General features: G+C 33.5%; 1 protein-coding gene across 2 annotated transcripts in view; it reads left to right on the top strand.

Moving 5' to 3' along the window:
• The window catches only part of LOC136043844 (multiple C2 and transmembrane domain-containing protein-like), a 202,613-nt gene extending 188,489 nt beyond the window's left edge, over window positions 1-14,124 (top strand). For both annotated transcript variants that reach the window (XM_065728782.1, XM_065728783.1), the window contains exons 18-20: window positions 10,094-10,200; window positions 11,965-12,172; window positions 13,911-14,124. In XM_065728782.1, coding sequence (XP_065584854.1) covers window positions 10,094-10,200; window positions 11,965-12,172; window positions 13,911-13,979 — 384 coding nt within the window. In that variant the 3' untranslated portion in view covers window positions 13,980-14,124. The remainder of the gene's footprint in view (window positions 1-10,093; window positions 10,201-11,964; window positions 12,173-13,910) is intronic.
• The last annotated feature ends 1,005 nt before the right edge of the window (window positions 14,125-15,129 follow it).

Here is a 15,129-nt window from a genome sequence, read left to right as displayed (position 1 = left end):
CGGAAGATACCTGAGAAATTAAAAGACAACGGAAGCGTTCTTAGACAGGCTAGTCAAACAATAACAAGTGAAATTTATGATGCTATAATGGTAGAATATAATCCGAAGTTTCAGAGTATCCAATAGTCACTTAAAAGTCTTAGGACTGAAATTGAAAACCCGGAAGAGCAAATCGAAAGACTTGAATTAAAGCTGGATGGATACGACCAGAAATACTCTGCTTGACAGTCTTGTGTTCCAAATGTTAAAGCAGAAATCAGGAGTGAGTCTGAAAACTACCCTAAACAACTACCTTCAACCAAACAATGGGTGTCGATATATCGGAGAATGACATAGCGCTTACTTACCGGTTCAGAATGAATAGTACATCGCAATTACAGAATAGTTTGGAAAAAGTTCCTCCGGTTTTCGTCAAAATTATAAGTCAAAATTTGGCTTACAAAATATACAAGACGAAGTCCAAACTGGTAAAAACTGGTACTACGTTTCGGAAGCTCTTGCAAAACTTCGTCGCGACATCATAAATCTAGCAAGGGACAAATTTGGCGTGAAAAATGTGTGGTCAGATCGCTGCCAGATTGTCGTTAAGTTGCCTGGAGACCCTTCTGCACGAAAAATCAGGTCTATTTCAGACTATGTATGATCTTTCAATTTATCATTCTTTGGTTGTTTTTGTTGTTGTTTTTGTCAGTTTTTTTTTTCATGTGCTTTTTTTTCTAGTAAAAAGAATTACCATTTTTCTAACTTTTTTTCTTTTTTAGTCGGTTTCATTTTATTTGTCTTTACTTACTTTATGTTCTTGTCAATTTTATGCCCTGATGCTATTTATTTTTTGTTCCTGTCTTCTTTCCTATTTTTTAGCTTGAAAATTTTGAATCCATGATTATCTTCAAGCTATCATGGCGTATATACTTGTATTATCGTATTATCATGGGTAAGTACTTGATTGAACTGGCTTGTAATAATACATTAAATGTATCTAATCACTCTGACGGTTTTTCTGTCCTGGGTCGTTTTGAGCTTTTGGAAAAAGAACCGTTAGATTTAGAAGAGGTAATGAATGAGGGAAGTGGAATTATGCGGCAAGACGATTATTCAGGGGTTTTTGATAAAAATGACACCAAATATAGAAGTAGATTGATTGAAGACCAAGTTGGGGTCGGTGAGCTCTCAGTTACACAGTTGAATATTCAAGGCCTTTGTTCGTCTATTGATGATTTGGAATTCCTTGTTTGTGAGTCGCGTTCATCCCCTAAAGTAATCGGATTGTTTGAAACATTTTTAAATGATAATAATGATTCATTGGTTGATATTCCAGGTCATACGATTGAACGGTTAAAGCAATGAATCCTTTAGTTCTTTCCTTGATATTCTTCCGGGTGCATCGGAAAAAGTCCATAGTCTAAATTTCGATATCAAACAGTTTGTGGTAACGAACTGTAGTAAGGAGTGACCCGGCTCAATAGTAAACGAAACTCTAAAAAACGGATGCTAAAAGATACATCAATAGAATCGGATTTTCATGCTTATTTTAAATATATAAGCTTCATCAAATTTAGTCTTTGTCGTCAAAAGTTACGAGCCTGAGAAAATTTACCTTATTTTGGAAAATAGGGGGAAACACCCCCTAAAAGTCATAGAATCTTAACGAAAATCACACCATCGCATTCAGCGTATCAGGGAACCCTACAGCGAAACTTTCAAGCTCCTATCTACAAAATTGTGGAATTTCATATTTTTTTACCAGAAGACAGATCACGGGTGCGTGTTTATTTGTTTTTTTGTTGTTTTTTTTTCCCCAGGGATCATCGTATCGACCAAGTGGTCCTAGAATGTTGCAAAAGGGCTCATTCTAACAAAAATTAAAAGTCTAGTGCCCTTTTTAAGTGACCTAAAAGTTTGAGGGCACCTAAGCCCCCTCCCACGCTCATTTTTTCCCAAAGTCAACGGATCAAAATTTTGAGATAGCCATTTTGTTCCGCATAGTCAAAACCATAATAACTATGTCTTTGGGGATGACTTACCTCCCCCAAAGTCCCTGGGAGAGAGGCTGCAAGTTACAAAGTTTGACCAGTGTTTACATAATGGTTATTGGGAAGTGTACAGACGTTTTCAGGGGGATTTTTTTTGGTTTGGGAGTGGGGTTGAGGGGAGGGAGCTATGTGGGAGGATCTTTTCTTGGAGGAATATGTCATGGGGGAAGAGAAACTCAATGAAAAGGGCGCGGGATTTTCTAGCATTACTCTAAAAGAAACAATGAAAAAATAAACATGAAAAAGTTTTTTCAATTGAAACTAAGGAGTAGCATTAAAACTTAAAACGAACAGAGATTATTACGCATATGAGGGGTTCTAAAAATGCTTTAGCATAAAGAGCGAGGTATTTAGGAGGAGATAAATACCTCGTTCTTTATGCTAAAGTATTTTTAGTAATTTCAACTATTTATTCTACGGCCTTTCTGATTCAGGGGTTATTCTTATAGAATTGGGACAAAACTTAAAATTTAGTGTAAAGAGCGAGGTTATAACGAGCGGACGAACCCCCTCATATACATAATAAAAATATAAGAGAATAATAGTTTGTTACGTAAGTTAATTTTTAAGTTACGTATATTTTTTACTAATGAAAACGTTCGTTAGAAATTAAAAGTTCTAGTTTTTAAGTAACCGGTTTTAAGTAACCGAAAAATTGGAGGGCAACTAGGCCTCCTTCCCCACCCCTTATTTCTCAAAATCGTCTGATCGAAACTAAGAGAAAGCCATTTAGCCAAAAAAAAAATTAATATGCAAATTTTAATTTAATAATTTATGTGCGGAGAGCCAAAATCAAATATGCATTAATTCAAAAACGTTCAGAAATTAAATTAAAAAAAACTTGTTTTTTTTTAACTGAAAGTAAGGAGCGACATTAAAACTTAAAACGAACAGAAATTACTCTGTATGTGAAATGGGTTGTCCCCTCCGCAATCCCTCCCTCTTTACGCTAAAGTTTGACTCTTTGCCACAATTCTACGTTTAAAAACAATTAAAAACTTTAACGTAAAGAGCGAGGTGTTGAGGAGGGGACAACCCATTTCACATATGGAGTAATTTCTGTACGTTTTAAGTTTTAAAGTCGCTCCTTACTTTCAGTTAAAAAAACTAGTTTTTTTTTATTTAATTATATCTAGAGGCGATTCTAACACTAACCTAATCGATAAAAACTCATCAATGGCGATTGATTTTTTTTTTTTTTTTGTTATAGCTTCTTTTAGCTTATTGTCTTCTATTTTAATCTCAACACGTATCACTGAGTCGTCCGCCATTTTAATTGATAACTTATCAAGCTCAAAATAGTGCTTTAGTTATTTCGAATATCAGACCGTTTTCCTGTATGTTCAAAGTTTGGTGTGTTGAATACCGTCATTCTAAATCATTTTTCCAAAGTCAGCATTTTCTCACAAAGGAAGAGCAGCTCTCGAACCTTAGGTCGAAACTATCGGAAGTATCATGGGAATTTGTGGATGATTTTAATATGCCTCTAAACGATGTGTTTGAAAAATGTTATGGGGTGATCAAGGAAACTTTCGTTGAGGTATGTCTACGTGACCAGAAGAAAAATGATTCCATGAGGTCAGCCCCATTGTGTCCGTGGATGACTTCTGGATTATTAAAGTGTGCTAAGCGAGAAACATATCTTTGGAAACTTCACAAGAATCCTCCTACACCTGAGCGATATCATTATTTCAAAGAGTATCGCAATATATATTTAAGTCAGCAACACGTAGGGTTAAAACAGATTATCATCATAGAAAATTTTCTGAGTGCGGGAAAGATGCAAAAAAAAAACATAGATGATTATAAATTCCGTTGTTAAGCCTGGTCATTCGCCTCCATCATTGCCAACGAAGCTCAAGCTAGACGGAAAGGATATTGATAATGAAGAAGAAATAAAGCGGGAATTTACTTCGTTTGCTTCAGCTCGTCTTTTGACAGCTAATTCTGCATCTGAATTAAAATCTGATAATGATTTTACTAGAATCTTTCGTGCTTGAACAAGTAACTGAAACAGACGTTTCTCCGATAGTTTCTAATTTAAAGGGAACATCTTCAGGAAAGTAGTCAAGTCTATTATCCCAGCAATAGTGACTCCACTAACAACATTAATTAATAGGTCGTTTGAACGTGGGGTTTACCTTCAGGCACTGAAGTTTGTGCATATAATCGTCATCCACAAAGGTAGTAGCAAGAGTGATCCTTCAAATTACCGGCCTATTTTCCTTCTTTCTACATTTTCAATGATTTCTGAAAAATTATTACATTCTCGTTTGGTAGATTTCTGTGCAGCGAAGACATTTTTTCATGAGCACCAGTTTGGGTTTCGTCCAAAGAATTCTACTGAACAGACTTGTATTGGCCTTCTCAATTTTGTGAATAATGATTTAGACTTGAAGAAAACGTCAGTGGTAATTTTTTTAAATGTGAGAAAAGCTTTTGACAGTTTGTTCCATGATATTCTTCTGGAAAGCATTTTTACTTTCATTTTTCCTTCCTACTATCCCCGTCTTTTAATTTTAAGTATTCATTCTCAGCAACATATGGCTCTTTTCGCCCCCTTCAAAATGCTCTCCTTCTTTCTTTTGGAATGTGGCTGATATTGAGGATTTGTCGGATATTTATAATTTGCATAATCTTGATGACAAAATCACAACCTTTCACAGAAAGCCAAACGATATTCCTCTCGCAAAATTTTCGCATTTTGGTGGTCGGGGAGAAGCAATAGAATGGTTGCAATCTTATCTGCATAGTCGATTTATTTCTTTCAATCCAGGGTCTGATATTAAGGCCGAAGTAGACTTTGGGATTCCACAAGGGTCTATTCTTGGTCCTTTGCTTTACATTGTATATGCCAATGACTCATATTGGGCAATATATGTCACCCAGATGAGTTGCAGTATCCTAATTGAATGTATATTGTACAAACTGTTGATTTATTTGCACTTTCTGATGATAGTTGATAGCATCACAAGACAGTTGATATGATGATAGTTGAAGCACTGTTTTTGCTGTAGATGACGCAATTTCTTAGGGAGGTTAACTAGCAGAAAAAAATAATCAACAAGCTACAGAAACTCCATAAATTTTTTTTGGAGAGGAGAAGAAAACGAAGAGTTGGGATCAGAAAATTTCTTCGAACATTGAAATCGAATTGTTTGTACTTTACACACAAGTACACTTTTTTCTTCCGAGTGGGATCAAAATAATTTGGTAATGGAGCTTCAAATACTGATGGACAGAACTTATGAGTGGCTTGAAGCAAGTTATCTTGCTCTAAATGTTTCCAAGTTTCAATTTTTGTTTTTTTCCACAATTGGCTTGCAATTTCCTGGTTTGAATATTATTCCAAGTTCTAAAGGTGTTATTTATAGATCGCAAAATAGGTTTGTAATGCTTCTAGGAGTCCTTGTCGATGAGAATCTTTCATTTAAGAACCATGTTAACCTACTCTGATTAAAACTGTCAAGAAACTTCGGTATGATACGTGAGCTAAGGTAAACTTTTCCTGGATGTATTTAAAAAAAAAAAATTCTGATACAACCGTGCATAAATCACTGTTCTATTGTATGGATGAGTACTTTCCCATCTCTATTAAAACTAATTTCTCTTCTTCATGAAAAGGCCCGTCAGTCAGTTTCAGATACGAACAGTACGTCAACAAAATCTCTCTTTAGGTTCCGTCCACAGCATTTTCTATCTTATGATATTTTTATTGATGAATATCTTCATGGTCAACTTCCCTTTTGTTTTCTGATACTGTTACAACCTCGAGTTAGTGTAAATCTTCATGGAACTCGTAACTCTGAAGTTTTATTGGTTCCTAGAATTCCAACCCTGAGGTCAGATTTTAGCCCTATATAACTCCCTTCCGAAGAATATCAAAGATTGCCACTCCATCGGGGTCTTCAGAAGCTTAATAAAAAGCCATTTGGGCTAATTCTTTATTGGGTACAATTCTTGATTGAATATAAATAATAAAAAAAAATTGATGAAACTATTTGTATTTTTCTGTTTTCCTTTTTTTTCTTTTCCGTGTTTATTTCCCATATCTTGTATTATGAATTTTGATAGATATGATTGTAAAGTTTTGTCCTACATTCACAGATCATGGAGCCTTTTGTGGGGGGGTGTTAAAAAAGATGGGTGTATTGTTTATTTGATATTAATAAAGTTTCAAAAATGGGATTTTTAAACAAATGAAAATACTGAAGAAAAACACAAAGCGAGTATTTCGAGAAAACAACCGTCTCTCTTTTTCAGCGTGAACAAAATAACACAATCAAGGAAAATCACAAAGAAAAAACCAAAAAACAAACGCGGAAAGACAACAAACCAATTAAAAACCAACATGAATTGTTCCCATGTTCGTTAGTATCCACCGATGGCAGTTCAGAATTTTTTGGATTTTGAGCAAATCGCAGATATTGGCGAATGACTCACTTTATGATTGTTAGGAATTTGATTTTAATTCTTATAATTTCTGGTCTTTTATTGAATTTTATTTTGTCTTTTTTTTTGCTGTTTTTTTCATTGGTTTTTCTTTGGCATTTTCCTTATTATATTATTCTTATTGTATTATTGGCGGTTGTTCTCTCAAAATATTGGTTTTGTGTAGTTCTTCATTATTTTCCTTTGGCCTTTAAAAAAGCCCATTTTTGATTGTTTTCTTTCTTTATGTTATGGCAAACCAATGTGGTTTAAGAAATTATCTTAATCTGTATAATTTTTAGAGTCCCCTCTCAGCTTTGCATCCATTGGGTGAGATTTATCATTTTTCCTTCCTACTATCCCCCTCTTTTAATTTAACCATTCATTCTCAGCAACTTACAGCTCTTATAATTTGCATAATTTTGATGAAAAACATCACTACCTTTCACAAAAACCTAAACGATAAATATCTAATATTTTTCGTAGAAAAAAAAGATTTAAAAAGTGCCCCAGTGACAAACCATTCATTAGTCAACCCATAAAAGCGGTAATTAGAAAAAAATGAATCTTTTCGGAAATGGTATACTGAATGAAGCTAATAAACTAAGAAAATCAACTAAAAGGGGAATACGTAAATCTGCTCGATCCTACTACAAAAACAAGGTAAAAGAGTTGTTTACCAATAAACCAAAAAATTGGTATTCCCGAGGTAAAAAAGTTGTGTGGTAGGAGTCTAGATCAGCTTGATTTCAACCTAACTGAATCTTCAGAAGTTACTGCCAATAATTTTGGCAAGTTTCTTGCTTCCATCGTCCACAGCCTTCCGGCATCCCCTCCATATCTCCATCTGAGATCGAAAGAAAAATTGTGAAACTACGAAAAACATGTAACTGCCCTTTAGATATCCGGTTTCCTCTTATTAGTGCTTTCAGTGACTTCCTTTCAAAGGCCTTGTCTGTTATTTTCAATGAGATTACTGAGTCTGGCCAATATCCGCAAATTTGGAAACATGGTTTTATAACCCCCTTGGGAAAGAAAAACTGAAAACCTGGTTTTGAAGGTATTCGTCCTGTTTCACTCAGTTATATATTCTCTAAACTACATGAAGAACTCCTTGCAGATTGGCTGAAAGAAGAAATCTACTTCCTACTACCCTGTTTTTCTTATTGCCTCAATTGGGAAAATTCTCGAAAAGCCTAATTGCTGGCTAAATTTAATTTTTTTTTTATTGACCTTTAAAAAGCATTCGACCTTGTTAACCACAATATTTTAGTTGAGAAACTTGTAACTGATTTCAATGTTGGCTCTTTTCTGGTTAAATTGGTTGTCTCCTTTTTATCAAATGGGTCACAGGTAGTCAAATATTAGAATCATTATTCGAGTCCCCTCCCTGTCCACAATGGAGTAAACCAAGGTACTCTCCTAGGTTGTTGAAACCTGCTACAGAAACATAGTAAGCAGCCCTATTAGCATTCTCAATGATATTACAGATGACGCTGCGGAATGAGAGTAAACCCCTCTAAATTTATGACGATGCCAATAAGTTTCCTTATATCCTCTCCCTTTTTCCTCTACTCTATCTCCCCAGATATTTCTTTGTCTTCCTTTAAATTACTTGAATTTACCATTTTCTTTAATTCAAAGCGGGATATCCGTGTTAAAGATACTTTCCATAGAGCTAATGCGTCCATGTTTCTCCTTAAGCTCTTGAATAAATTTAACATCCCTCTATCCCATTCTTTAAGGAACTATACTTCCTTTGTCAGCCCTCATCTTGAATATACTTGTCCATTTTGGGATCCTGGCATCTCCCTTGATAAATCAGAAAAAAAGTGAATCCATTCAAAAAAGAGCCCTGAGAATATTTTTTAAAGAAGCTAAGGTACCATACTCACTCCTTCTAAAAAGACCAAGCTGGAAACTCTTGAGCACAGAAGAGGAACGTTGTGCCTCCGTTTTGCAAAAAGTGAAACTTTAAACCTTCAGACGGAAAACATTTTCCGTTCTTCCAGACACTGCCTGCCACGTAATGCTTCTGAACCCGTTCCTATCTTGTCCCCGATCCGTTGCTTTACCTCCATGTATAGAAAAAAACCTTTATCCCCTTCATTACTGATAAAATAAACCGCTAGTTTTCCTTTCTTTTTTTTCTTTGGTACTGATGATACCCAAGTTTTATGTTTGTTCAATTCTTTTGTTCCCTCCCCCTTTTTATATGTTCTCTTTTAAACATTTTAACGCTGATTTTCTTTCACTCATTTTTATTTTTTTTTAGTTTTCACCCTTTTAAGTTTCTAACATGTTACTGCTTAATATTTTTGACTAATGAATGGTTTGCCATTCTGATATTGTTGTTTCTGGCATTGTCTTGCCAGTTCTTTAGTTGCGGTTTTTTTGTGATTTTTTTTTTTTTGGGGGGGGGGGGGGTTATGACTCCGAAATGCAAATTCGGTCCATCTGGGCTTGTGATAGACATTTTTTTTTAATAAAGATTTTCTCTTATCTCAAAATCAGGAAAGTTTTCTCAGGCTCTTAGCTTTGGATTGGCAGCATTAAACTCAATTAATCATATATATTTGGAATCAGTATAAAAACTAATTCTTTTGAGGTACCCCTTGTTATCAAAATTCCGTTTTTTAGAGTTTCGGTTACTAATGGATCGAGTCGATCTTTACTTAGTCTTTCGTTACCACAAACTCTCAATTTATTAACATGCCTGTACAATATTTTACTATTATGCTGTCTAGCTCCATCTTCCGGATCCTTGGCGATTTTGTTGATGACCTCAACTTTACACCTCCTTAGTTCATATTTTAAGGCTTTCTCCACTTTCTTTACATTCCTTTTGTTTTCATTTGATCTATGATCGCTTACTAATGGATCGGGTCGATCCTTACTTAGTCTTTCGTTACCACAAACTATTTGATTTATACCAGACTTTTTTTTTCGTCTTAAGTTTTAATATTGCCAATTTATTCTCTGTGAAAAGCTTCTTTTCTGCGATTAAGTGTAAAAATATATTTTGAAAAATTTCGGGAAAGGGGGCAATCTAGTTCTTCTTTTATTTTATTTTTCATAAAAAAAAATCATTTTTCAAGGAATATACGAAAAAATGTATTTTTCCAATATGTAGGGGAGGGAGAAAATGTAGAGGGCAATTGCCCTCTACCAATTATTTCTGTTCTCTATTACTGTCATCCACGTCAAATAGAAAAAGAGAGATTATGTCCTTATATTTCTGTGGTATCTGAGATATATCAGTGATGTGTCTCTATACCTTTAATACATTTGTGTCATGTCACATTTGTGACTTTATACCTGTGACTCATTTTCTAAGCTAATTATATTATTCCTTAGCGTATGCCAGAAAGGAAAACCCAATTACCACACCTTTTGAAACTTGATCTTTTTCTAATGAAGAATTAAATTTCACCTTCTTGGTTTGCTTATGTGAAATTTTAAGCCTTTTAGAAATCTTTGCTTCTTTCTGTCCATGACCTCTTAATGAACCTTTCGAACTTACATAGCTTTGAAAATTTCCGCATAACAAATAAGAAGCAAGATTTTTATAATCATTCGTTTATTTATTTCAAAATGTTCAAAAACAATCTAGTTTCCTTTTGTTACAGGAAGAAAAGAAAAGCTTAAAAATGAAATTACAGGCTATACAGGAAGTGACTCAAACTGTGCAAAATTCAATTGGCTATATGGCATCATTGGGTGAACAAGTAAAAAAGTGAGTTATAATTTTTATTAAATTTTTTTCTAAAGATAAAGTCATGACAACAGTTCAATTTGAAAGTAAATACTTTACATCCTATTGAACCAGATTAGTCTCTCGCGTCTCTGCTTCAGAAACTTGCGAATTTACTTTTTTTTTAATCATTTTATGAACATATATATCTATCTAATGGCATTTTTAAAGAATTTTGTTCACAAAAAGCACAAAATCTCCCAAATAAAAATCAAGAAATATCAGGAATTCTGCCTTTGAAGAGCAATTTAAACATTTTTTCTAAAATTTTTGGTCGTAAGTCAGATCCAAGAAGTTGCTTTTGATGGTCTGTAGCTCAAGTCTGAACTTAAGTCACACTTAGTTTTGTCAAGATTTAAGGTCACAGAGCCTAGACTAAGTATAATTCAGGCTTAAGGTCCAAAATCAGACTTAAATTTTGCAACTAAAAAATTTGACGTCTTATTTTTGCCCTGAATTCACGCATACATTAAATTAAATGCAATCCGAGACATAGAACGAGAAGTTGTCTTCCTTTGGTGAATAAAGGGTGTACCAGGGCATATTTTATAGAAGTTAGGAGAGATTGCGTGTGATTGGTTCGAAAAGTCTTTCTGTACCTTAAACAGTGAGGCTTCTACACATAATTTTGTTTACAGACATCAAAGTAGGGCCATATTATTAAGCTACATAGAGCAGTTTTTACAAAATTTTCTTATTTAAATCCTAAAAGAAAACTCTCTTCTCACCCAAAAAGAATAAATGCCTCTATTATTCTCTTACATAAAATTATAAAAGTGTCTCGTGCTCCCTTTTGTTTCGTTCAATATAATATATATAAGATAAAGCCTTACCATAGTTTTTCATTGGGCAGTGTTTGGGAAGTTTAAAGTCTGTGTGAATCTGGATAGTAAATAGTCAAACATTTACTTATTTAAGAAAATATAATGACAAGATATCGTTGAACCAATACCCAGATGGCATTCCTGTCGCGACTAAAGGTCGTATTACAAACGTCCGAGATAATACCGAAAACTGGTTCCTAACTCCTCTCAAAAGGAGTATCATCAGGGCAATCTAGATAAGGAGGATCAAAGAGTGTTTCAATGTACATTAAACTGTTGATTATCCCCTTGAGAACAGCTTGGCAAACTGTTCTTGGTAGTTTAAAAATATGATATATGCTCTTTAGAGATAACAGCAACGATATACAATAGCTATTTGTATAAATTAGTATAATTAACTGGCGCCTATTATTTTCTAAGAATTGTGCAATGTAAATGAATAAATAGTAGATAAGTAATACAAAATAAATATACAATTAAACTTAAACGTTATTTAAATGCTTTTCAATTGACCACCCTTCCAGCTTACGTGTACAGCTAAAGGATGGAAAAATTAGCTTTCTCTGAATGTAAATTAAAGTCTCAAACAAGTGAAAAACAAAAATCAAAAAGAGAAAAAAGGAAATTTCTCCCGTCGTTTCTAAAAAAAAAATTAAAGAGAAAGTTGTCTGGGCCAATCCTCTACCCATGGAAGGTAATTTTGCTATTTCCTTCTCCATATCACACTGTTCAAAAATATTATTTATTCCACTTCTCAACTATATTAAGTAAAACATCCCATCTTTTCAAGGCTTTGCCCATCTTATGCTTTCACCCTCATCTTTTTTATTATTTTCTGTTTTATCATCATTATTTGCTCAGCACCTGTAATATTCCAGTTTGTCTTTACAAATTGTAAATGATTGTCAATTTTTCTTTTCAGCACATTCAACTTCACCGTCCCGTTTCTTTCTTGGCTTGCTGTTTTTCTACTTTTTGGTGTTAGCTTATTATTGTACCTGATTAATATTCGATGGCTCATAATGATATGGGGAACGATTAAGTTTACGAGAAAACTAGTAAGGCCTACTTCAGTTCCAAACAACGAGCTTCTTGATTTCCTGTCACGAGTTCCAGACAAAGAGTCTCTGGTAAGTTTTTTCGTTTGTCCGACTCGTAAGAATGTCACAAAAATGAACATAAACGTTTTTATGCGTTTTTTAAAGTCCCCCCCCCCTTGAAAAATTCTGGATACGTTCTTTATTGCTGAGTGTAAATCCAATGTCCGATTGTAAAATTTAGACTGCATAATAATCGGGTTGTTATAAAAATTATTTTTGAGAGAATGGAAATATTTGAAAAAAGTCGATTTGTTATTCTGGACCGAAATATGAACCATCAAAACGAAGTTTTTCATTAAAATACTAAGGAAAATAAAATTTCTATCCATCTACTTGAACTGATTAAGTGGAAAAATACACAACCATCTATTTCTTTGGAAATTATAAATAATTGGGAATTCAATTTTTAAGGAAAAAGACCTTGGACTTTGGCAGTTATGCAGTTTTTGTAGCAACAGGTGACAAATTAAAAAATGAATTAAAGACAAAAATACAATATTACCATCAAACTTCATAATTTTGAACGAAGCAAAAGAAAGATATTACAAAATAGCGGTTTTCACGTATGGGTTGTTTATAGTTAAACAAGTCCCCACGTTCTATCTGAATTCTAGATGCCAGACGAAGTGGAAAATACTTGGTCCTGATGTAAGAATAAGATGAGTAGACCTAAGATAGGTTCAGGTTGCAAAAACTTTTTTATTTGGATACCCTTGGCACTTTAAGCAGAAAAATATTCAATTAGAAATAATTAAAAATAAAATAATAATGAAAAAGTATTTTTTTTTTATGCAATACATTTCATAAAATTGTATCGTAAGGCGCGGTACATAGTTTTCGGATCAAAAAAGAAGTTAGAAAATGTTCAAAATTCTTCTTCTAATATGATAGTTGTTTCCTGTTGTGATTTCGTCTTCACGGGTAGGGCTGAGACGAATAAATAGCACACAGGAAATTTTATTAAATTCATTACAATATTAGTGTGTACACATACTACTAAAATTTTCCAGGACTTACAAATATCCAATATTTTTAATATGATTTGACTACATTTTCCTTTCTTAGGTAAAAATACAACTTAAGATGTACTGAAATTACGCTCAAGATGTTTATTTTCTAAGCTCAAATGGTACTAATGGTACTATTATTTATCTCCTAAGGTATTGCCAGAAATTTTTTCCTTCTTTTTAAGGCTGTTAGTGGTCATTGTTCAAACTTTCTAGGTCACGTCAGACAAGGCGTCGGGCAAGTGTCAGACAATAATATATTGGATATTCTTCCGACCTCATGCCTAGCTTACGCGAATAACATTCTCATTATTAGCTGCACCCAGCGCCTGGTTTTTAATTCAATTATTTTGTTCTCTCTGCATTACTAGACTTTTCATCAACAAAGATAAAATTAGAGGTTTCTACCAGATCAGTACTTGGTTAACAATTTTTTTATATTTGTCGTTAAATTTGATAGAAATAATAGAAAATAACAATATGAAACGATTGGAAATAATTTCCCCTGTTAGATTGTTTTTTCTTCTTTTAGGTCGTATTTAAAAAATACAAATCAGTGTCCCCAGTACAATATTCAGTAATCAAAATTATCACTATCAGCAACACAATCATTGTGTAGTGAAAATAATACATCGTTTAAGCTAAGCCAGCCCACACATTCCTTATCTAAAGTGTATATTTCCAAATTGAGTGGAATCGATGAAAAAACATCCTGATTCCTCAAATTATAAAATCAATCTGATTGACATCATTTATTTTAGATTCAAAGTCGTGAAGTGCCCCATAATGATTCTCCAATCAGTGTTCGAAATAAGAAGCGGAAGATGTAGGAGTGTTGTTTTTTATGCTGGAATTTTTTTCCATTTTAAGTCTTTCATTTAATTGATGTTGCTTCACTTTTATATGTTCACTACTATATTTGACCCTTTTTTAAACCAATTCCAAATTCTAAAATAAATAAATTATTCATTTGTACACATTTTTACTATTGGAGGAAGTTTAGCCGATTCTCTTCTTTCAAGTCTTTCTTGGGAATACATTTGTAAAATGAGCTTAGTCCCTGGCTCAAAAGATCTAGTTCGGGTCCTGGTAGGTAAAATGTCTTTAAGGTTCATTCCAGGTGACTGAATGTTCACCAGACCAAAATATGTGTGCACCTTTAATTCGTTGTGTACTTCCAAATTCATTATTAAGTGTTCTTGGCTTTTTTTTCTCTTTGTTTTTCTCTCTTACAGGTTAATTTTTGTATTACCTTCACTCAAAGATTAGAGATAGATCTCTAGTATACTTTTTACAATGCATAACCTGCCACTGAAGCCAATTCACGTAATGTTGGACAGGACAGAGATTTACTTTAATTTTTGCGAAGGAAGATGCAAAAGACGTTGGCTCAAATATTAAGGGGATGAACATTTTTCTTTATTTTCGAAATGAAAATTCCAGGCGGTGTTTTTCAAAATAAAGAGGGGGACAATTAGCCACCCCCGGCACCACAATCGATGCCCCTGTAACTTGTTCTTTTTTCCGTTAGAAAAACAAATAAGAAAGTTAAAAATAAAAATAAAATAAATAAAAAACACAAGTGAAAATTAAAAAATTCGTGTTAAAAATAGATGAAAAACGTTCTACGATTAAGGTATTTTAAAACCATTTCACAAAATTAAAGACTATTAAAACTTTAAACGACAGAATTAATCAAAAAATAATGATAGAATACATATTTCCTAATTTAATACCACAATCAAATTTTGCACGGACATAAGTTCTCTCTGGCCCATCTTTAAAATATTCAATATTTGTTATATAGCCTTCCATAGATTATCACAATATACTCTCCGCTGCCTCAATTAAAATCCAAAACCCGTACACATTGCTCTCTACCCTCCCCAAATCATTTCTATAGATGTCATTTGTACCAATCGTTGCTTTCTCTTATTGTAGCAATACATTTTAATATTTTTATTGACTGGGTTAAGTTAC

Source organism: Artemia franciscana, chromosome 2 (assembly GCF_032884065.1).
Source record: "Artemia franciscana chromosome 2, ASM3288406v1, whole genome shotgun sequence".
Taxonomy (NCBI): domain Eukaryota; kingdom Metazoa; phylum Arthropoda; class Branchiopoda; order Anostraca; family Artemiidae; genus Artemia; species Artemia franciscana.
This window is presented reverse-complemented; position numbering and strand designations above follow the sequence as displayed.